This window comes from Prenolepis imparis, unplaced genomic scaffold (genome assembly GCF_030444845.1).
Source record: "Prenolepis imparis isolate NDT839.2.m4 unplaced genomic scaffold, iyPreImpa1.0 SCAF_4, whole genome shotgun sequence".
Lineage (NCBI taxonomy): Eukaryota > Metazoa > Arthropoda > Insecta > Hymenoptera > Formicidae > Prenolepis > Prenolepis imparis.
This window is the reverse complement of record NW_028141162.1, coordinates 22,189-44,870: the sequence shown is the minus strand read 5'-3', so window position 1 is coordinate 44,870 and position 22,682 is coordinate 22,189. Positions and strand designations below refer to the sequence as shown.

At 33.3% G+C, this 22,682-nt stretch overlaps 1 protein-coding gene across 12 annotated transcripts; it reads left to right on the top strand.

Annotated features, from left to right (window-relative positions):
* Positions 1-171: 171 nt before the first annotated feature.
* Unc79 (UNC-79 domain-containing protein) lies at positions 172-21,457 on the top strand. 12 transcript variants are annotated; one of them, XM_083036968.1, is made up of 48 exons: positions 172-493; positions 681-800; positions 930-1,091; positions 1,379-1,549; positions 1,934-2,023; positions 2,308-2,493; positions 2,757-2,989; positions 3,100-3,314; positions 3,426-3,766; positions 4,366-4,507; positions 4,743-4,919; positions 5,026-5,297; positions 5,689-5,831; positions 5,937-6,161; positions 6,338-6,484; positions 6,931-7,060; positions 7,158-7,330; positions 7,946-8,094; positions 8,211-8,368; positions 8,479-8,660; positions 8,760-8,961; positions 9,117-9,311; positions 9,444-9,557; positions 10,458-10,606; positions 10,776-10,897; positions 11,250-11,481; positions 11,702-11,843; positions 11,917-12,118; positions 13,110-13,380; positions 13,734-13,969; positions 14,391-14,575; positions 14,648-14,821; positions 15,402-15,491; positions 15,604-15,783; positions 16,672-16,757; positions 17,051-17,301; positions 17,616-17,729; positions 17,808-17,948; positions 18,145-18,299; positions 18,575-18,669; positions 18,806-19,057; positions 19,207-19,434; positions 19,532-19,693; positions 19,803-19,978; positions 20,127-20,388; positions 20,500-20,640; positions 20,763-20,885; positions 20,966-21,457. In XM_083036968.1, the coding sequence occupies exons 1-48, from the start codon at positions 472-474 to the stop codon at positions 21,152-21,154; spliced, it is 8,307 nt and encodes a 2,768-aa protein (XP_082893094.1). In that variant the 5' UTR covers positions 172-471; the 3' UTR covers positions 21,155-21,457. The 12 variants fall into 12 exon arrangements, with proteins under 12 accessions (XP_082893094.1, XP_082893101.1, XP_082893091.1 ...); XM_083036975.1 differs by having other exon boundaries at positions 3,426-3,727; positions 6,943-7,060; positions 9,444-9,515; positions 14,391-14,821; XM_083036965.1 differs by having other exon boundaries at positions 3,426-3,727; positions 14,391-14,821.
* The last annotated feature ends 1,225 nt before the right edge of the window (positions 21,458-22,682 follow it).

The window sequence follows — 22,682 nt, the reverse complement described above, 5'->3', positions numbered from 1 at the left end:
CCTCATCGTAATTAGAGATGATTGGAAGAAAAAATTCGCTTCACGCAATGGCCGCCGGTATAATGACGTATATGTCCATAGACCAAGCATTCCGTCTGCAGAGTGAAGCCGGAAGCCGGAGTGAGAAAGCAATCAACTATCTTACTTGCAACTTCCGGCTTCACTCCGCAGACATTCCATAATTTGACATTTGACAGTTGACAGCGTTGCTCCCGTTGCTCCCATTGCTTTCCTTCGAGGAAATTGAAAGGAAATTTTTCACTTGCACGTAGGGAGCGAATTGTTTTCGTTGTACATACGTCTATTTCAAAGAATTGTATATCGAAAGTATTATTTAACGATAAGTCTTTTCGGCGATTAGCGCGTTTGAATCAATCATCTTGTTATAATTTACTTAGATTTTAATTGGTGTGATGCAAACATACTTGTGTACAACAGCGTAAGAGTAAGTTTGTCAAGTGGATTTACACGATGGGAACTAGATTTGCAGCATGTAATTATCATATTTATACTTTTCTTATATATTACTTTTTATCTATTGGACAATTTTAAATTCATTTCGCAATTTATTTTAATCTTAATGATAAACGCTATATATTCTCCGCAAGGTTTTTAATATAATAGAATATATACAATATAGAAGCAATATTTTTTTATATTGAAACTTTTTTAAATTGCAGACAGTCTAAAATTGACTAGTCTACATGATTATTATCAACGGCTACTTCACGGGACTCAGCCGATGCCTTCTGGCTTGGACATTGCAAATACGCTAAAATATTTTTCTCAAACTTTGCTGTGTAAGTGATTGTGTAAATTATAATATATGTATTTTCATATACATGTTTTAATATTTGTGTTATTGTTCTTGACATGTATTATCTCATTCATAATCCATCTAATAATGCAACAAGATTGAAATTTTTTAGCTTTGTTAAAAGAAGTACGTGAAGTGCCATTTGAGATGATCAAGTCGCAGCAGTTTGATGGAGAACGAATGGCTTTGTATCCAAATTTGGATTATAAACAGCTTTATAACGCGTTGACGCAACTAACTGATGTTGTGCCACTGATCCACATTGGTTTGCAAGGTTTATAAATATATATATACATGTGTATGTGTGTGTGTTATATTTTTTCATATTGTCATTATAATAGTAATTAAAGGTAAAAATTGATAAGTTTTTTTTCCAAGCAAGAATTTTATGCTTCACTTTCAGTAATTACAGATTACAATTGCAGACTATTAATTATAATTACAATAATTTTTATTACAATATATTACAATAAATTTTTCTTTTTCCATTTTTTAAACAATGTTGATCTTGTCGCACAACCGATATATATATATATATATATATAATTATTTATTTTCTAGCGTTCGGAAAAGCTTTGTTGCAATGTCTAGCATGCCTATTGCCATTTCTTGATCACGACCTGATTGACAATTTATCATACTTAACTGCTAGTACTATATCGGTACTTCCTATGGAACTACATGAAGAAATCGTCAATTACCTCTGTTTTTACATTTTGCCGTTTACTATCAGTAAGTACTTTTATTATACATTTGTATCAGTATCACTTGATGTTCGCATCTTATATGACAAGCACATTCACTCCTCTCTCCAAGAGAGAATGACATCTGGGAGAGATTGAGTGCATAAAGAAAATTTTATTACTTTACCAAGATAGGAGTTTTTCCATTGAACGAGAAATTGGCCCGCTTGCCAAGTAAGAAACAGGTTGATAATATGTAGAATAATGCACATTATGTTAGAATTAATACAATTCTAAAATTATAATTTTTAAATAATTTGAATATTTTTATTTTTATAACATAATATCTGTCAAATATTAAATAGCTATAATTAATTAACAACTAGAGTGATATTGGATTGATTTTATATATAATGAATATTTTAACTTTTAGCAAGAAGAATCGAAGCTGGTGATAAGAATGCTGCTAGTCAATCGGTAACTGCTGTTATAATGATGGTGTTTCAATATTCTAATAATCCAGGTATTATATGTATACCTGTAAAATTTATGGAAAAATCTATAAAATTTATTTATTAAATGTATATAATTTATATATAAAATTGTAGAATTAGATTAATTATTTGCCATATGTCAGCATCTTAAAGGTTTTCAACAAACTCTATTGCTATTACAAAAACTGTGTGATGATGTATGTGGTGTGTATGTGTGTGTGTGTGTGTGTGTGTGTGTGTGTGTGAAGAATTATACATAAAATTTATAGATATATATAATATGTATAATATAAAAATAAATATTTTCTTTTAGCGCATCACTGTCAATTGCTGGAATGTCTGATGGCTTTAAAACCAGGAGTCATAAAAGATATACTTTGCGTTATCGCTTATGGTACTGCACCAGCGAGAGCATCGGCTGCAAAATTGCTTTTCTATTACTGGCCGTCGTTTAATCCAAATCTATTTGACCGCCGTGCTGTATTGGTAAAATTTGCGAGTAAGTATTTTACACACACACACATTATATATTTATTATATATCATATTTTCTAGAAATACAATCGATAATAAATTTACAGGTAAAAAAAGTTTATATATATATACTTTTTCCTTTTTTTACATGTAAATTTATTATCGATTATTGTATTTCTAGAAAATATGATATATATTCGATACATGTAATAGGCAATAGCACAGAGCAAATGATATTTCTGAGACGCAACGATATGCGAAAAAATTCTACTCGTTTGTGGCGTTTCAGATGATCTCACTCCGTTTGTATGTCAACGGGACAGTTGCCCGAATGCTGGCAATGCGGAAGCTGGTAAAGTTTGTTACGATCATCGCATTTCCATCATATTTGCCACAGAATCTCCGCCACCTCTCTATCTTTGTATCGAATGTGCCAACGAGATCCATCGAGAGCATCCGAATCAGATGTTTTACGATATTTTGCATCCGATGCAACAAGTGTCCATGGTTTGCGAAAACAAGGTAAGCATAATTGAATCGAATGAGTGATGATAAATTTATGGATAAAATTTACTACGTCTCGAATAAACTAATATTCGATTAAAGTGGATTAATTTAATTTGTATAATTAGAATTGTAGAGCCGCTGACAAATCGGCCATCAGCATTTGTTTTTCGACCGAATGTGCGAGTTACAATGGAAATCATCCTATACGATATTGTCAGCAATGTCACAATATCCGTCATAATAATCGTCGTGGCGGTGACCATGTTTATCACATGGCGCTTCCACACATCTCACAGCTGGATCCGCAAACGCAAACTTATATGGTTCAAGCGATCGTCAGGCAAGGCACTATTTTAACTGTCGAGGATATTTGCGAGGAATTGTCGCGATTTGATCCGTATGCTCGGTCGACGATCGGTTCACTAAAGTCACGCGTTCTCTCGCTTTCCAGTTTGCTCAAGGAAGCGGAACCGCATAACGTCGACAGTAATCGGGACATGACGGAAATGAGCGCTGTCAACAAGGGGGGAGGCATAGGATTCCCAGGAGGCGGCGGAGGTGGAACTATCGGAAGTACCTTCGGAAGTCACTGCGATCCTACGAGTTTAGAAGAGCGACAACTCCTCGGCAGATATGGCGTATGGCTGCTTGTGGGACTTTGTACCCCTAATGAGGATACCCCGGTTGAAATACTGGGCCGTTTATTGTCAATGTTATTTCATTGGTTTCATGTCACTGCCTATTGTTTCGATGGTATTGAAAAAAGACTTATACATCTTATCTTTTCTGTTGGTAATTTAACACTTTGCATATATACACTTTACTCAAGTAGACGTAGCCAGACGTAGGTGGTAGAGCGTGGTATATCGGCTAAATATGTGCAATCTACAAAAGTGTAAGCATTTTTTATTTCATATACATGTTGCCTCGAGGAACATATCTTAAATGTTACGAAAAGTTGTGTATCGAAAAAATAAAATTCGCGCGTTTGGAAAATAGGCCAGAAATATTGCCTAACGAAATATTTAGCCGAATTCAATCTATCTCGTCTTAAAGATTAAATAATATAGATGAATTTGATTAATTCAAGAATTTATCGATAATAATTGCACGCAAAATATGTATATCAAAGATAGCTGCCTACACACGACTCGACACACATTCGAAATTTGCACTCAAATATAATGAATATCTTGAAGGAGATAGCTTATTTGTATTGTTGTATGATAAAGTGTGGAAATGTCGAATTTGTTTATGTGTTTCGATCGTATCTTATGACGCTATATTTTCTAATGTAGTCTAATGATAAGAATTACAATAGCATTCTTTTAAATTAATTTTAATTTTTATCTTGTCATAATTGATTTTTCGACTGATTGAAAATATTTCAGGCCAAGCGGAAAGCGCGCTCGAGAAATTAAAAACAGAACACGTTTGTGGTTGGCTTTCGGAAGTTATGAAAACGCATTACGAAGTATTCATTTCCTGTCTTTTACCGCATCCCGCGGACTATGTCAGGGTCGGAGGTCATTGGTAAGGAGATTTTTTATTTTTATCTGAGATAAATGCCTGATAAATCTTTATAAAACTATATGTAAAATGAAAATTATGCGCGCGCGCTGTGTATAAAATTTAAAGAATATAATTAAAAGACGCAAATGCATGAAATCTAGTCTCTTAATTTTGCTATTGTACAGACGATACGACTATTATTTATCATTATCATTAGAGATTACATAAAACATATAATTGAAATAATTTGTGAAAGGGAAACCTTGGCTTCACGAACGTCACATTTGAAAGACGGACTTCATCGGCTATTTTGTTTGGTACCGTACGAAGTGATTACGCCCGATGTATGGGATTACGTGATGCCGCATTGGATGGAAGCAATAGTAAATGACGTTCCCGAACATGAACTTCAAGAGCTAAAAATAATATTGAGGTATGCGAGGTTTTTGTTTTTGCGCGTAACCCCGATTTTTCTCATTAATTAATGTTAATTGCCAATTTTATAAAAGTTATTCTTATACATTTTTACATTTCAACAGCAAAATTTTGGATCGAGATATGAATTCTTTGGGATTTGATACAAAAAAGATGTACAACTTTGTAGCAAAGCGATTTGTCAATACGAGCGCAAAAGTACAAGAACAGGCTCTTAATTGGTTGCAGACACTTACTATGCTGGAAATAACTATGCCTCTGGACCAACTGTTTTCAATATTCAGTGACGGAGTTGCCGTAATGCAATCGATGAGTTGTGCAGAATCGGAATTAAAACCAAGCAAGTCTACGAAGGATAACGATGGAAATATTACATGTATGTAAGGATTGTTAGGATTATAATACATTTTTCGTGTCATATTCTAAAGTTATTACGTATTATGTTTTTACGATATTAAAATGCCTCTCATAGTTGATACGCGATGAATATGTAAGACAACTTTGAGTAAAATATACATATATGTATATACAAAATACAATATACGAAAAATATTATAATGAATATTTTATCAACTGTGTAATCGTATTCCATGTTGGTTGAAAAATTAAAAATTATATAATCTCTCAAAGTTTATAATATTTTTGCGACAAATGTGACAGCAGTTAATTATATATATTGAATGAGATCCGCTCGCAAATCTCTTTACAGCCGTGGATATTAAACCGTGTGATTTCTGAAAGTACGTCTTTAAATATTATATCTTCAGGTTCAATAGTGGAAAATGACTCGGGGAAGTCGACCCCACTTTCCGATGACATGGTACCAACACCGAGACATTTGGAATTTTCGACAAATGCCGAACTTAATTTATCTTGTTGCATTCTTATGCTCGATATATTGCTGAAACAGGTGAGAGAGAAATTTCATGTAAATATCCATGTATTTGCAATGCATAGAATTTTTTGATTTTATTTATTTAATGAAGAAATAACGTGAAAAGTTTGGTCTTGGCAGATGGAGCTTCAAAATATGGATAAGCATACTGGAATTAATACCTGGGTTTGCAGAGATGCTTGCCATTTGATGAAATCCATAGTTGCATCTAATTGGAACAATTGCCATATATGCGATGCATCGGACACGGAATGCACTTATTGCGAGTCGAGAGTGATTTGGCATCAATTATGTCTGCAATTGATTACCTACATGGCACCGGAAAATCCGGCGTATCCTCCTGATGTTAGTTAAAATTTGGATTTATTCGATTATTAATTTTATCATAACGACAGTGGAATTTAAATATTTATAAATTATTTTTTGACATTCTTGAGATATCTTCACGTTATTATAGATGAGAAATGGAGAAGAAGAAAATTAATTTAATATATCTGTTACATATGTCTACTATCTTTCAGACAATTGTGGATGAGACAGCGGAAGATCAGGGCCGTAAGAGCTCACCAGAAACGACAAAAAAGAGTGACTCAAAACCAGATGTAGTTATCAACATGCCAATGCCAGAAATGCATTCTGTAGGTGGAGTTTTAGTTCACATGCCACATGTACGTATCTTTTAATAAATCAATTCTCAATAATAACAAACTTTCTATCAAACACTGACTAATGACATGTTTGATGTTGGTCTCATTGAGGATTAAATTTCCATGATTTTACTGAAAATGAAGATTTTGTTTTGCAATGAGACAAATATCATCTCTATAAGCTCGCTGCTTATTCACAATAATTGTCCATAAAAAATAAAGCAGCGCATGCCAAATTTGAACTGTTTTAATTATGTGCGCGTGTGTGTATGTATGTATATAACAATACATATATATATATATATATATATATATATGTATACACAATATATGTCCGTATATGTGCTTCTCTCTCTTTCTCTCTGTCTCTTTCCCTCTTTGTCTCTTCTTCTGCGACACGGCCTGATCACAAAACACGGTAGGCTAATCTATGTTACCGGATTAGCTATTTTGATCGTTTATGTTAGTTTTTCGAACAGATTATGACAGCCACAGTAGAGACGGTTTCGGAACAGCTGGATCTCGCAGCTATTATGCCAACGGAGAAGGTCATGTCTGCTGTCGCGAGAACGGTTACGTTATCAGAAACTGATGTCGGTAGGACAATATTTTATATCGCATCTTTTTAATAATTATATATTTAAATATAGAAATTTTCGTGTCTGTTATGTGAACAATACACATGCGCTTTTAGCTACTGCGACGGTAAGCGTGGCAAAACCACATTTGATTGGCGAAGACGATGAGCCTGTAAACCTAAGTCCAGAAGCTGATTTAGACGATTTTTGGCATACCTCTGTAGGGAAGTTTCGTTTTACGATAGAAGAATTGCCGGAACAACTTCAATATATTCATAAACTATTGAAGGTAATATATTGTGTACTGTATATACCGACATACATATACAGGGTGTCCGGTAATAGTCGCATCAACCGTCGTGTGCAGATTCCTGGGATCATTTGGAGACGATTTTTCCTCAGCGAAAATGTCGAGGGAGGTCATTATTTTTTGCATGTTTTCAATTTTTGCCATCATGTATCTTTGTAACTAAGCCTTAAATTAAAATTCTATTAAAGTAAACTCTACCTAAAATTAACTGAAGAATGTGAATTTATTATTATTTTATTTCCACAAGGCTTAGTTTGCGAAAAACCCTTTATTTTCAATCGCTTATAACTCGAAAATTATTGGTGTCTCGACATTTTTGCTGAGGAAAAATCGTCTCCAAATGATCCCAGGAATCTGCACACGACGGTTGATGCGACTATTACCGGACACTCTGTATACATATATTCTGCTTATTTATTCATACTATAATTATGTGTTAAATCCTACAAGTATTTAAAAAGTTTGATCGCAATTATAATATTATAATAGTTCTACACAAATATACAAGAATAAATTTTATTATGTCAGCCAAGACTAATTTTATAACTGTATAAAATTTAAAAAAATTATCTCGGATAAAAATTTTATTTATAGGAGATAATGACAATCGACAAACCTGACATCCTCTACTATATGCTGCAATGCTTGAATGTAATGTGCTTATATGGCGATGCGTTTAACACGGCCGTGAAGGATCATCAAGGATTCTTTATATGGTGCCAGGAAAACTTGTTAATAAAAAAGTAGTGTATATTTTATATGTGTGTTTACATTTGAAATGTTATATTTCTCGCGGAAGCAGTTAACGACAGAAAGAATTGTATGTATCAGTTTTTTCAATTTTTTCATTCTTATATAGTTTATGGGAACTCCTAAATGCAGAGCATTCGCATATAGCACAAGTGACTGTTCCGCTATTATTACATTGCGTGACATTACCTTGTGGCACCGATACTTTTTGGCGACTTGTACAAGAAGAATTTCACAATTCTGATTGGCGCGTTAGATTCGTCGCAGGTAATCACATATACAATTTAGAATAACAAATTGGTCTTTGTCATCTTTTCATCAAGATGGAGAGATTAGATGTAAAGAGAACATATATATTTTTTTTTTTTTTTTTCCAGTCGAACGTGTTACATTAATTGCAAGATTCATGGACTCGACGCCATTGCGAAACATGTTGAGTCTTCAAGCTGCATTAGCAAATGCGTTTTGTTACTTGATTACAAGCATGGACGACAATAATGTGTATGTTGCGCAACGTGCAACCTTATATCTTGGAACTATTCACGACGCAGCAATTAGGGTAAATCTTCCCACCTTTAAATTTATGTTTATGTGTGTTTTAAGATATCTGACTTGTTATAAATGAGACGAATCTATTGTTTCAATCGTTTGATTTTAGTCGTTAATTTTATGTCTGGAGACACAATTCGATTCCGTAATCGTAGACCGACCAATGGTGTTACAATCACTTTATCAGCTACACAATAGCCTCAGCGATCGGCGTATCTTGACGTGGGAATTTTTCTTAAATCGATTCGACACACTATTCCTCGAAGCCCAAATCAACTTGGAGAAATCGGGAGATGTAGCTTATTTGCGTGGTTAGTATGTATCATGTATCATTATAGCATTAGTCATTGGAAAATGTGTGTTGCAGCTTTTTTGTGAAAAGAAAGAATCGCAATTTTGTGCGTATCTACGTAAAATATGATCGCTAATTGAAATATCATTGAAATATTGCTCTCCTGCGTTTCAGATTTGAAAAATACAGATCTGAATAGCGAAGTGTTCATGAAGAAATTGCATCGCGCGCACGAAGCGCTATCTCAATCGGATGGTAGCGGAACGAGCTCCGTAAAAACGCTGAGCGCGAGTTTCGGCACCAAATGGCCTTACAAGCGTACAATGTCCGCGCCCGCATCGATGATACCTCGACAGGATACTAAACAAGGTATAAACATATATAAGCGTTCCTGGGCTTTATAAATTCCTTTTATTGCCTTTTCGCGCACTTCACAGACTACACTATGTGTAGTACACTATGTGTTATTTTTTTCTTTTGTTTTCCGCATCTTTCACGCAGAAAAGGAAAAGGTGTACAGCCGACAATATTCTGCGCCCATCTTGAAAAGGAAGAGCTCGAGATTTGGACTGGGTCAGTTGTTGGGGTCTACCCCACCTAATAACAGTATCCCAGGTAGAGTAGCGTGTGTTGCCTGTGTAGCTGTAGACGAGACGATAAATATGTGTATATGCGCAAAAATGTTGCTCGTTTGTATTACACGGATGTTAAAGCATTCGACTGCAGATGGATCGTTCGAGTAGGTCGAACAGATCGAACGGTAAGTAGCAATGCAGAGTCGCATCAGATTGTTAGAGATGCCTTAGAGATGCTTTAGCGATGCTCGCGCAAATATATAATATATTTCGAGACTATTATTGCTTTCGTTTTCGATAGATTCGCTCTATCGAAACAAAGAGCCTCGTAACTTGCATCTAAACGTTCCGCACATTTGTATAATTTGTATAATAAAGATTTAATAATTGCAAAGTCAATCCTTTTTTTTTATTTTATAAAATTTTTAGATTACATCAAAAGGAATTTCTTTTTTTTATGTTATCGATAGAAAGTATAAGAGGATACCTTTTTCTCTTGAATTAAAATGACTGAAGGTATTTCCTTTACTTACGTATACTCTTTGTGTTATATAAAAATAAACATTTCCCTTATACCTTATACTTTCAAAATATAATTTTGCTATGTTAATGATCTTCTCCTTTGTATATCGTTTCGACTAGCCTTTGAGATGATATGTAACGTGCATGTCTCTTCCTTTGTCGTTTAACGTCAACTCGTAATTTATATATATATATATATATATATATATATATATATATATATATATATACACATATACATATATGTATATATAAAATATATTACAAAACTAATTCTTTGATTCGTTAAAAATTACAGATAGATTTAGAATTAGTTACTATTACATTATTCTTATAGAAGATCTTGTTCTTTTCTTTTCAGTCTACAAGAAACTAACGTGTTGAACGAACGCAAAATTAATATTGGCAAATTTTACAGATGGTCATATACATTCACTGAACATGGTCGAAGAAGCTAGCGTATTACCAGGATATACTCACAAAATTGTGGATCTTGAAGAAGCGGATAAAGAAACGATGCACCTATTAATCTTTCTGTTGATGCAATTTCTTTCGAGACAGGATCAGGTGAATTGTCAATTTATTCGAGATTTCTCAATACAGAAATACACTCGTACACTCATACACTAAGAAAAGATAATCGAACAAGATTATATATACCCAAAATATTTCGAAATGGTAACGCATTCTTTCAATCTTGTGTATCCAAACTTACGTATCGATACAATTTAATTAGGCTTATCCGACGGACGAGAAACCACTATCGAAAACGCAGGGGATAGTTTTGCGGCACCTGTATCTTCTTTTAGGATATAATCAAACTGAGCGCACCTTCCATACTTTTCCGCAACGTCTAAGGTGAGATTTTTATACAACTTCCTTTTTACTATCATAAATATAATATATACACAAGTGCTACCATAATGTATATATGCAATGTAATACATTTTATTTATATAATGTACACACATTTTTAATTTATATAAATTATTTAATTATTTAAATTATAATATTAGGCAAGTCTATCAATTTTCAGACACAAATCTAATTATTATGTAAATTATCACAAACAAACGAAAAAAATAATTCTGAATTTTATCAACAAATTCATCAAATTGCGCAATCAATCTGATCAATTTGCACTTGTATTTGTCATTTCCATCTCTCGATCTAAAAGTAAAATTTATCACAATCAAATATCAAATTATAGGCTGTCACCAGTATTTAACGTCTTTATCGCCAATTTACCGCAACTCTTGGACCAAAATCATGTGATGGGTTGGGTAATGACGCCGCCAGTTCTGGCAATATTACAACATTGTCCTTGCCCTCCGCAAACTACACCTCCCACTGATCATCAACCACCAAGCTACAGTCTTTGGTATTTGGAACCACACATTAGGCGATCTTGGTTGATGTCTCTGCTTGTTATTTTATACAAGGTGAAGAAGGCTTATTCAAACAAGTAAAGTAAAATGTATATAATTATGTATATAATTGCACATATGTTGCACATATTTATAAGAGATAAAAGAATAAAAAGCGATTTCTTAAAAAAAAAAAAAACTACATATACACTTGTGAATGCTTATATCTGTAAAACAAATAGATGCAAGCTTTTTTTTATACAAATAATAATCAAATAATAAACCATTTCTTCAGTGTCAGTATGGGCAACAACCGTGGTGTAATCAACTTCAAGCATTAATAAAGATAGTGTTGAATACGCTCGACACGCAACATCATCAATGTAAAAGAATTCCAGCGACTGTAGTTATGGCTGCGCCACCTTCCAGATCGCGTGGTAAAAATTTAAAAATTTTTAAGAAAAAAATGTTACATCACACAAGGTAATTTGTACAAAACAAATACTTCAGACGTGTCTCAACCCTCTCTCGGAGTGGAGCACGAGTTGACAACGAATGCAATGGGAGAGATGGACACGGAAACTCCGCCGATGCGCGCATCAATGGTCTCGGTGCATCAGCGCAGTCCTGGAGGGATGCACGGACAAATGGAGACTCATTGGGAAGAAAATAATGGTCCAGTCTGCCGTTATTTCAACAAACATTTCACTAGGTAAATTTGTCGCCGATAATTTGCATACTCTCTCTCTGTCTCTCTCTCTCTCTCTCTCTCTCTCTCTCTCTCTCTCTCTCTCTCTCTCTCTCTCTCTCTCTCTCTCTCTCTCTCTCTCTCTCTCTCTCTCTCTCTCTCTCTCCCCCCCCCCCCGCTCTCTGAAACAATCTAGAATCTTTGTATGAAAAAATGACGAATGGCAAGAGATCATATAGTTGTAGCACATTTTAATTTGCAATGTTATCAGTATTGACGCAAACCTCCGTAAAACGCGAAAGATACGTTCGCGTAATGTCATATCGATTTAACTTATTAAAAGTTCGATTGGTCCACAGCCATTATTGAAATCCGTAATCTAACAATAAGTATAATCGCGACTGATTGTGAGTGAGCGACTCGCGTATACATACAGATACATGTACACGCTGATTGCCATTGTTGCTGCGCACGATTTTAATTGCACGTTATCTTGACGCCAGACACTACCGTGTCTCTTGATATACAAAAATATAACGCAAAATTTGTCGGTAATATATTATAACAAAATATTTTTTATTTTAAAACAAAATGGAAACAGATTCAACAGAGAAGAATCTCTACTTTATATTAATTCAAATCGTATAAATTTTTTGAATAATTTTTTCATTATGTAATTATTTCGAATAAAGTAGAATCGAAGTAAAATTTGTGTATAGAAATTAAAAATTTTTAATTTTTTTATTTTTAAATTATCTATCGCGTTATACGAATCCATGTTAGAATATTACACTATATGCGTTATATGGGGGTTTGCTATATTTTTTAAATTATATTTATTCTTTACACTTACACTTTTCACAACGATTGACTTTCTTGTTTACAAATATTCTTCTCGATAATAATAATATTTAAGATGGGCGAATGGGCGTATCACATAATACTATTGTTACGCCTTTGTTCTCAACAAAGTCCTATGTCACAATTTGTCATTATTGCGAATGCTTTTGCAAAGTTATTCGGTCAATGCGGATGATACGGAGTCTGAACTGGCCGCGATTCCTGAGAGTCCAAAATCTGACAGCACCTTACATGACAACAGCGGAGGATCTCTCGGCGAGTTGGAGGATATGGCTCCCCAAAATACGCTTCTTCAAGAGCCACGTATGTCGATTATATCGGACGGAAAGAGTACTGAATCGAATAATCGAAACGTTATCAAGTCAAGGACAGAATCTGTGACGAAACCTATATGGTTTTTAGGAAACGAAGATGAAGTTTGTCAGGTAATTATATTATTATTGCAAATCAACATGCATGTAAGATTTTAGTTTAGTATTTAATCAAGATGTTTATTGGAAGAGAAAGGTCCAATTAGATGAAATGAGAACTCGGTATCTCATGACAAAACACAAAGTAATTGATATTCGCAAAAGAAAAATATCGATAGTAAATATTATTTTGAGCAAGAAATAGAGAAAACAAAGTGTCATTTGAACTTGAAACGCACAGTTTTTTTTTTTTTAAGAAATTGATGTCTATTTAAAGCAAAATAAATAAATTTATAATGCATTACACAATTGAAAAAATGAATAAAAATTGTCAATAACTTGAAAACACATGTCGTCTTTCGCTCTAGGGAAATAAAACCGGATCTCAAAAGAAATGGAGCGTGTACGAAGGAGTGAAAATGATGGTAACGGGTACCTTTCTAACCGGACAACAGGAGCTTCCGAAAATCCAATCTAAGACAATTGTGCCATCGCTAAAGAACGGAAAAGGACACTTACCGTATAATGGAGATACTGTCTCGTCAAAACCTTACGATCTGTCGAGTGCTTTAGCCCTTGCTACGAGCATTTCTCATATTCCAAGGTAACGATTTCTACATACAAAACAACTCGAAAGAAATAACTGTATATAGTCAAGTTTGTTCTCTTCTTTTTGCAATCGATAAACTATCGATGATTAAAAACGTAAAACTTTTACTTTAAATTGCTTTAAATTACTTTATCGAAAATTAGTACAAATTATTTCTTCTCGCTTTCTTTGTACACACTTTTCTTATTTTTACTTTCTCTACATTTCTACAAAGTTTCAGCCAAATTTGATGGTCTCCATCTCGCTTAAATATATTTAATATTGGACATTATCTTTTATCGTAAATTCTATCATATCTAACATTGAACATTTTTTTAAATTGCATTATCCAATGTAACTTTTTAAAGATGAAATATTTATTCTTATTAACATAATTATATAAAAAATATGTGCTTTTTATATTTTAAACTTTTAGATTCGAAAAGGAGAAGGAGAAAGAGAAAGAAAAGGAAACAGAAAGAGAGAAGGAAAAAGAAAAGGAGAAGGAAAAGGGCAAAGAAAAGAAGACGGAGAAAGAAAAGGAAAAGGAGGAGGATAAAATGCTTGTAAAAATCGCAGGCACTGTTAACAACACCGAGTCGCTGAATGCGAAGCATTTAGGTAGACAAAAACATGTAGAGCAAATCACAATTACAGCGACGTCGCCAGTTTCACCTTGTCAAGTGATTACAGTGACCAACAGTGATCATTCGAGTTCACCGGCACTGAGTTCTTCTATATCGTCGCAAGTCATAAGTATGGAGAATGGACAACAAACAGGTGGTCTACCCATTAGTCCGCAACCCTTGATGACTACTCCGACAGTCGAAAGATTATTGCCCATTGGTACAATAGCTCGCGCAACTGGTAAGCGATTCATATTATCAGCAATTTTCACACGAGTTACATCACGATGATAACAAGAACAGAGAGGAAAATTTATTCTGGTGTATCTAAATTTTACATACTTAAAATTTCAATATTACAACTTAAAAGTCAGCTGCTTTAAAATCCACAAATAAGCATAGGTATGCTATTCATTACTCTACTGATATCTCATATCGCTCTACGTTCATATATCTATACTTGAGATATCTTTTTCACTGCACGCAAGTTCTCACGCACATTCTTTCATGTTGCATTTACTTATATTATCCGTGATACAAATAGTGTACTTTGTGCAAATGCGTTAAATGTGTAAATAATAAAACGTGTCGCGTACTCTTTATAATATGTATACGTAAAGTTGCGTCGCTATCACGCTAAAGGTAAACGTCAAATATTCTCACATGAATTTCAAGTGTCGGTCTGATTTATTTATTTTTAGTGTCAGGGTGTATTGTTCGGTTTTAAAATCCATATAAGAATATTTGACATTCTTGACGTTGTCGTGACGGTGACGTTACGTATATTACGTATAACACGCTTAAATGAGATTTCTTTCAAGGGTCGCGAACTGCGCAACGTGTATTGAAATGCGAAGACACATATGGCTCTCCTGAATCACCGCTATCAAAAATGGACATTTTGACAGTCAGTGAGTAAAACTTTTAAAATGATGAAATAGATGTAACTGAAACGAGAGCTCTATTGATAAAAGAAAATGATTAATTTAAAAGAATCGATTGTAATTTTCTTTGTTTTCTTAGGTTCTTCATTTGAGCAAGACAGTGAGACTTGCGTGTCCAGCGACATTACCAGTCCGCATAGCGTTTCTCAACTAGAGTTTCCAACGCCAGAACGATTATTGCCGGTTGGCGGTCCTCCGAGAGATTTCCCCAGCTTAGTCGAACGAGTACGTCAGGCTCTCGATATCTCGGATGTCGAAGGTATATGCTAACGCGCTAATTTTCCAAGATTTTTCGTAACTTTTACAAAATAGATACTTTTGTGGGATCTTTAGATCTCTATATGTCTGTGCAAAAATATAAATATCATGTATTTTATATATATCTATATATATAAGTACCGTCTGTCTGTCTGTCTGACCGCGAACTACTCTTTCATTAATGGACCGATTTTCTTGAAATCGGTACCAAAATTTTTCAAATTTTACGGGAATGGCGACGATGTGGTTTTTTTATTTTTATTTTTTTTCGGAAGAGAGTCATACACTCCTTAATGTGTACACACACAAACACACACACATTTTTTTTTAAATCACTTGGTCTGGTGTGAGTGTGAGTGTGTGTGTGTATAGAGAGGGTTTTTAGTGGGTGAGAGCATTTATTTATTAATAGATTAATTTTATTTAAATCGGTGCCAACATTTTTTCGTATAGCGAGATTTTGCTGAGATTTTGATTTTGTATACAGAGAAGGTTTTTAATGGGTGAGAGTCCTACACTCCCTCGCAACACCGGGGGTGCATAACACATTTTTTTTATTGAAAAAAAAAATAATTATGAAGTATTTTTGCGCGTAGCGCGGATTTAAAAGCTAGTATATATATAATGTATTATTTATTTCGACAGGCGCATTCTTTAAATTAATCATAATTTTTGCCGTACAGCCTTTATTGAAAAAAATTTGCGTACATGACAGACAACGCAAGCTCTTTTCTGAATCTTGATCTTTTCCATTAAATTTAAAACTATAATTGTTTGTTCGTAGATATATCTTATAGAGAGAGAGAATTTGATATATAGTTGTGTATTTTGAAAGTTATCATTAAAAGAATAAATACTTTACAAATGAATGTACTTTGAAATATTTCAGATACGAATAAATCAAATGACAATGCAAAACATGGCATTCGTGACATGGTATTTACGAAGCAGGATAGCGGAACATCCGAAAATATGGTAATGGAATGCTTCTTCTATTTTATAAACATAATAAATTTTAATTCGATTTTTAACATACATTCTAATTTATACAATACATGGACAATCTTTTACGACAAGAGATAAATCTGCAAAAATGTTTATCGTTTTTAATTAAAACAAAAGTTTGATACTTTAATTTTTTTTGTCGAGGAAAATAAATGTTTGGTGTTTTTAAAAATGTGAATTGAATCGAAATTAATTTTAATAGAAAAATATATTATTTATTATTAGCAAAAGAGTAAACACTTATTCGATTATGTTTGCTACAGTCGGCGTCACTTGTACCGACGTGCAATGAAGTTAATTCGAGCAGATCGCCAAGTCCGAGAAGATTGATTAAACAAGTGGCTCTAGAATCATCTCCACCAGCGATCGATCCGGGAGATTTTCTCTCGAAAGTAGCAGATTACGACCAGAAGATTAAATCGAGGGATCAGTTTCGTATTCAACGTGACAGGATACGAAAAATTACGACTACGGATCAAGATGCGATTACTCATGCGAGACGGACAGAGTCTTGGTAAATTTTTCCATAGCATATATCTGATACATTGCTACGTCATTAGTATACGAGTACGGTTAATCCAAAAATACCTTTCCATATTTTTTTTCTCCCAAGAAACGACAACGAGCAGACCTCTACCTCAGAAACCTGCTCATTGTCGTTTCTTTAGAGAAAAAAAATAGAGAAACTTATTTTTGGACTAACTCTTGTGTGTATATATATATCGTTATGTTCTTAGTACTTTTTTAACAAAAAAAATATATATATACGGATTTTAATTTCAAATAATTATCATACCATAAGTGGTAAATTGCTCTCCTATCCGATAGGTCCGGCCCACAAGTTCAGCAAAATTTAGACTTTGTCTCTCAACAAGCATATCATGCAGATTTCAATTTAAAGCAGAGTTTATTTCGCATCGGCGACGATTGCGTTTATGATAGGTATAATTTGGCACGCTAGATATTATTAACAGTTATTTTCGCATCGTATTGAATCGAATTCAATCAACTGTGATACAGGTGCTCAGAGTGCGGAACGATAAAAGAAGAGTATTCCGATGAAGAGCTCGGATTATGTATAATAACCTTGGGAACCTTTATTCATCGAGAACCATCTTTAGCGGCACCATTATTACCGGAAATACTCGGTGTAGTCACCAAGTAAGATGTAATAAAATATTGTTGTATATATTTTTATATATGACATTTTGAAGCTATTATATACACACTAGTTACAAATCTTATGCACACTTCAGTCTTTATTGTTTTTATCACCTCTCGCCCCATATACCATATAGTATAATAATATTCTAACAATAAAATACTAATACTCTAATATACTAATACACTTATGCAGAGTTGGGCTTAATGCAATGTATCCTTGGCAAAGCGAAACAAATATGCATCTGCCAGGTGGTGCGGTTAGCGTAGCGCATCAGTTTCTTAGATGTGTTCTTCATCAATTAGCACCGAATGGAGTGTTTATGCAAATGTTTCAGACTCATTTAAACGGTAAGGATTTAATGTTATTTGCGCGCGCACGCGTTACATCGTGACTAATCAACTGCCTTGAAAAGAATTGCTCCAAAAATAATCTCCCAATTTAATCACTTATTATAAGCTGTAAAAAGTTTTAACTTAAAAATTATCAATTAGATGTTACTAACGCGTCTATTTCAACGTCAATATCTGAAAGATTTAGAATAATAATAATAATAATAATAACAACAACAACAAGTCCTTGCTCTTGTCTCTTATAATATATCTATTTTCTTTTCAATTTGCAGAAACGACGAGATTGCAGTTTTTTAAAAGTGTCGCGCAAGCTTTAGTCGATTTTAACGAATTAAATCCCATTGCACCTCTGCAATTATTGCTCGAGGTAAGAAAGTATTGCGAGACGATTGCATAGTACGCGTCACAAATAAATTTTCTCAATTATTACTTACAATTCATATTATAAGCGTATTTTTTAATTGTTTAAATATGTAAGAGAAAATAAATAATTCCGATTTCAGACGCTAAATATGAAAAAATCATTGCCATTGGAACGGCTGCCGACAATACTGTACAATATCGCTTGTTACTTGGATTGTTTACCATTAGAAGCAGGATTGGGTCCTGGTGCAGCCACGTGGAGTGGATTGTTGGCGCAGTTTGATGGATTATTTCGCAGACTCGTTCTTATGCTTTCTTCCATCGAAGATATTACTCCTCTCTTGCGAATTATAATTTCTATATTGAAGGTACCAGGGATTCAGCAATCAAAGGTACTTTAAATATTGAATCGAAAAAATTTCACACAAAGTGTGAAATATTCTCTCGGTTATTGTGATTAAATAATATTAATGTGAATGTATGTACATCTCTACACTTTGGACAGCTAGACATTGTTGCTGTATCCCAATTATTCTTTCAGGGAATGTTGGATCCATTTTCCAAAGTATTAAGTTATGCCATACAAAATTCAACATTGCGATATAATTATTTAACGGATCTGTGCTACTTGTGTCACAGAGGATTTACTCGTGATCGTGATAAACACTTTTTTGGAAGGACAATTGTATTTGAATTAATTCAAGCTATCAAATTTAAAATTACAATACCGGATTCAAATTTTCTGTTACTTCTTCAATTTGTGCTTCAAGTAATTACTTATATGACATTGATTATAGCGCATGTGTAAAGTTTTCAACACTTGCAATATAATCAAAAGATAATAATATAATGCCGCTAATGTGTAGGATATTGGAGGGTCCTTGCCTAATACTATCATCGCGATGGAAAATAATATTCAAATGGATATGTCGCCAATCTATAATACGAACGCCTCTGAATCTTTAAAGAATCAGTTATCTGATGTTCTTGAATTTTTAGCTGATTTTCACACTTTAAGCAAGATCAAGGTAATGCGAGCGTATCTGATGTGTACGCATATATGTGTAAATCGATTGATAAAAAATTGATAAAATTCTATAAAATTTGTGCCATTTTTGAAGGTTTTTTTTTTCTTAGAGTTATAGCAAAGGTATGCAAGCTGGATTGAACGAAGATACGTTGGGTGGAATGTTAAAGTGTGGTCTTGCTCAATATGTGGCTTTAGAAATTACGAGGGGCAACAATAGAGAGAACAGAGCCGTCGCGCGTTACTTGCCATGGTTATACACCGCACCATCTTCTATACAACAAGGGTATGTTTTTTTTTCTTTTCTTTGTTAGTTTGCTCATTTTTTGATCAGTAAGGTCAGTAAGGTTTGATGTAAAGTTTTTGATTATCTCGATCTTAATTCTGGAAATCGATTGGATGTACATTCGATTGGACGTGTATTTATATTTTAGCGCTCGTGAATACGTCGATTGTATCGGCCATATTAGACTCTTATCCTGGTTACTGCTAGGATCGTTGACGCATATTGCCATGTATGCTGGCAACACGAATAGTCATACTCATTCAACGATACCGTTAGCGCAACCGATACCTCAAGAAGTATCTTGCCACATTGCCGATCACATACAAGTGATTTTCTCAGGATTTCCAGAACAATCGAAAACCTCGGTTCTCCACATGTCGTCGCTCTTTCATGCGTTCATTCTTTGTCAAGTAACTATACGTTAGATTAAATTGTACACTTTTATACGCATACACACGCGCGCGTTTATACGTATACGCACTGTTAATTAATATTAACAGAGTGTTTTTGTCTCGCTTTAGCTTTGGACGATATATTTGGAAGAATTATCAAAAAATAATGCATCAAACAGCGAGAGTCACAATATAACTATGAATATTTTGTTAGAATTTTGGGGCAAGATAACGCCCTGCATTTTGCAACTCGTTTCTTATTCAAAAGCCGTAAGTTCGATTCTCGAATATACATACATTATTTAACTTAAGATCTTATATATCTAAAATCAACACATTTAAGATAAGTTTGAACAAGAATATATGAAAAGGATATTTTTTTTTATTTTTAGTTGTCTGAAATGCTCAATTTGCATTTCTTGAGCTTATTAGAGGCCTTGTTGGAATGCGGATCGATTCTGCTAAGTAAATTACTGCCTCTATGGAACGCCATTTTATTTTCTCATCATGTTCAAGTAAAGGAAGGAAATTAATAAAAATTAATCATTTGCACGAAAAGGCGCTTCGATTAACTTTGATTTATTATATTTTATAGCTACCTGGTCACTTACAAGTGCGTTTGCAGAATTGCCGCGATTTTCCACCAAGCAGGATGGCAGAACATTTTACTTCAAATCGAAGAGAATCAAATGCAGTACTCCTACGATGGTTACATCGATTACAATTTAAAATGGGTCAAATAGAAATGCAATCGTCTACCGCCACGCAATTTTATTCCATTTAAAGAGAAAGGAAAAAGGAACTCGATGATAACTTAATAAATTAAATAGTAAGGATCAAAAGCGATAAATTAAACAAAATAGAGGTTATTTATGTGTAGGAAGTAGGTATTCTTTAAATATAATCTGTGTATATATAATTTTAATATATAACTTGTTTGTTGAATAAATGTACAAACTAAATATATGTATGCATGCGTTGATGTATTATCTTAAAATCGACAAATATCTGTGTAGAGATGTAGCTGAGTGAGAAAAATTTTCAAGTCTTGTTTTTTTTCCCTTTTTTTACCGGATTTCATGGAACGGAAACTGCATTATTGCTTGTAAAAAAGAAATATATAGTAATGTATATGTATGTAATATATATAGAACATGTAATTTACAGTGTATATTTATTGTAATCTCTTCCATTATGAATAAATAAATATTATAATATTTATTTTTATTCAAATATCATATAAGGAGAAATGATGTAGCATTTTAGGTTCTAAGAAATCTGTAGAATCTAATATAAATTATATACAAATCACAAATACATTTTTGCACGCTTGTGGCGCGTTTTTACAATAATACAAAATACTATGGATTTCTAACAGATTAAATCTAAAAATTCTTACCTTTCAATGCATGTTTGTCACTATTTCATTTTATTAAATAGCGTCTTATTATTTTGTATACAAAGTAATAATTGTAGAACAACCTAAGAGTTTCACTCTGATAAAAACTGTTGAACATAAAAAGATACACACGGAATAATATCGTATAACATTTTGTTTTGTTGTTAGTATAGAGTTGTAAAAAAACTTATAATTGGAACGTTTTACAAAGGAAAGCTAATAAAGCGAAGCAATACACTGACTTTGGGGCTTTTGTGTGTGTGTGTGTGTTAATTCCATTGGCACGACCCGGAAATGTATATAAGCAATGTATTAAAACACGTCGTCTACAGACACAAGCGCGAATATATAAAAATATATTAGTTATATATTATTAGAGTATAATATATCATTATATATATATTAGCAAGTGTTGTCGAGTCTAAAAAAACAAAATAACCAGAATAATAAGCAGCTTGTATAACTTGCGGTCAATGCGTTTCTTTTAGAAATCCCGAATTTGGGAATTAAAATTGTCATTTAATTAAAAATTGTCCTTGTCATTCCTAAATCGAAATGGTAATTATATGTTGTTTCTTGTAATATCGTTGAAATTTGATATATTATATATATATAAGCATTATTTCTCGTATTTTTTAAGAATTGTTATTTAAAAATTTGTAAAACGATAAAGTATATATATGTATATGCATATTATATATATATATATATATATATATATATATATATATATATATAATATGGATATTCCTCACACTTTATAGTTGGCATATTCATTTTGCTGCTATATACATATATATTTCTCTTTTCGCATAACTTCTACATAACTTTTCACATATATACTTTTCAATTACATACTGAATCTGTTTATCTTATTAATTGTTTATTTTGTCATTTATTCAGCATTATATAT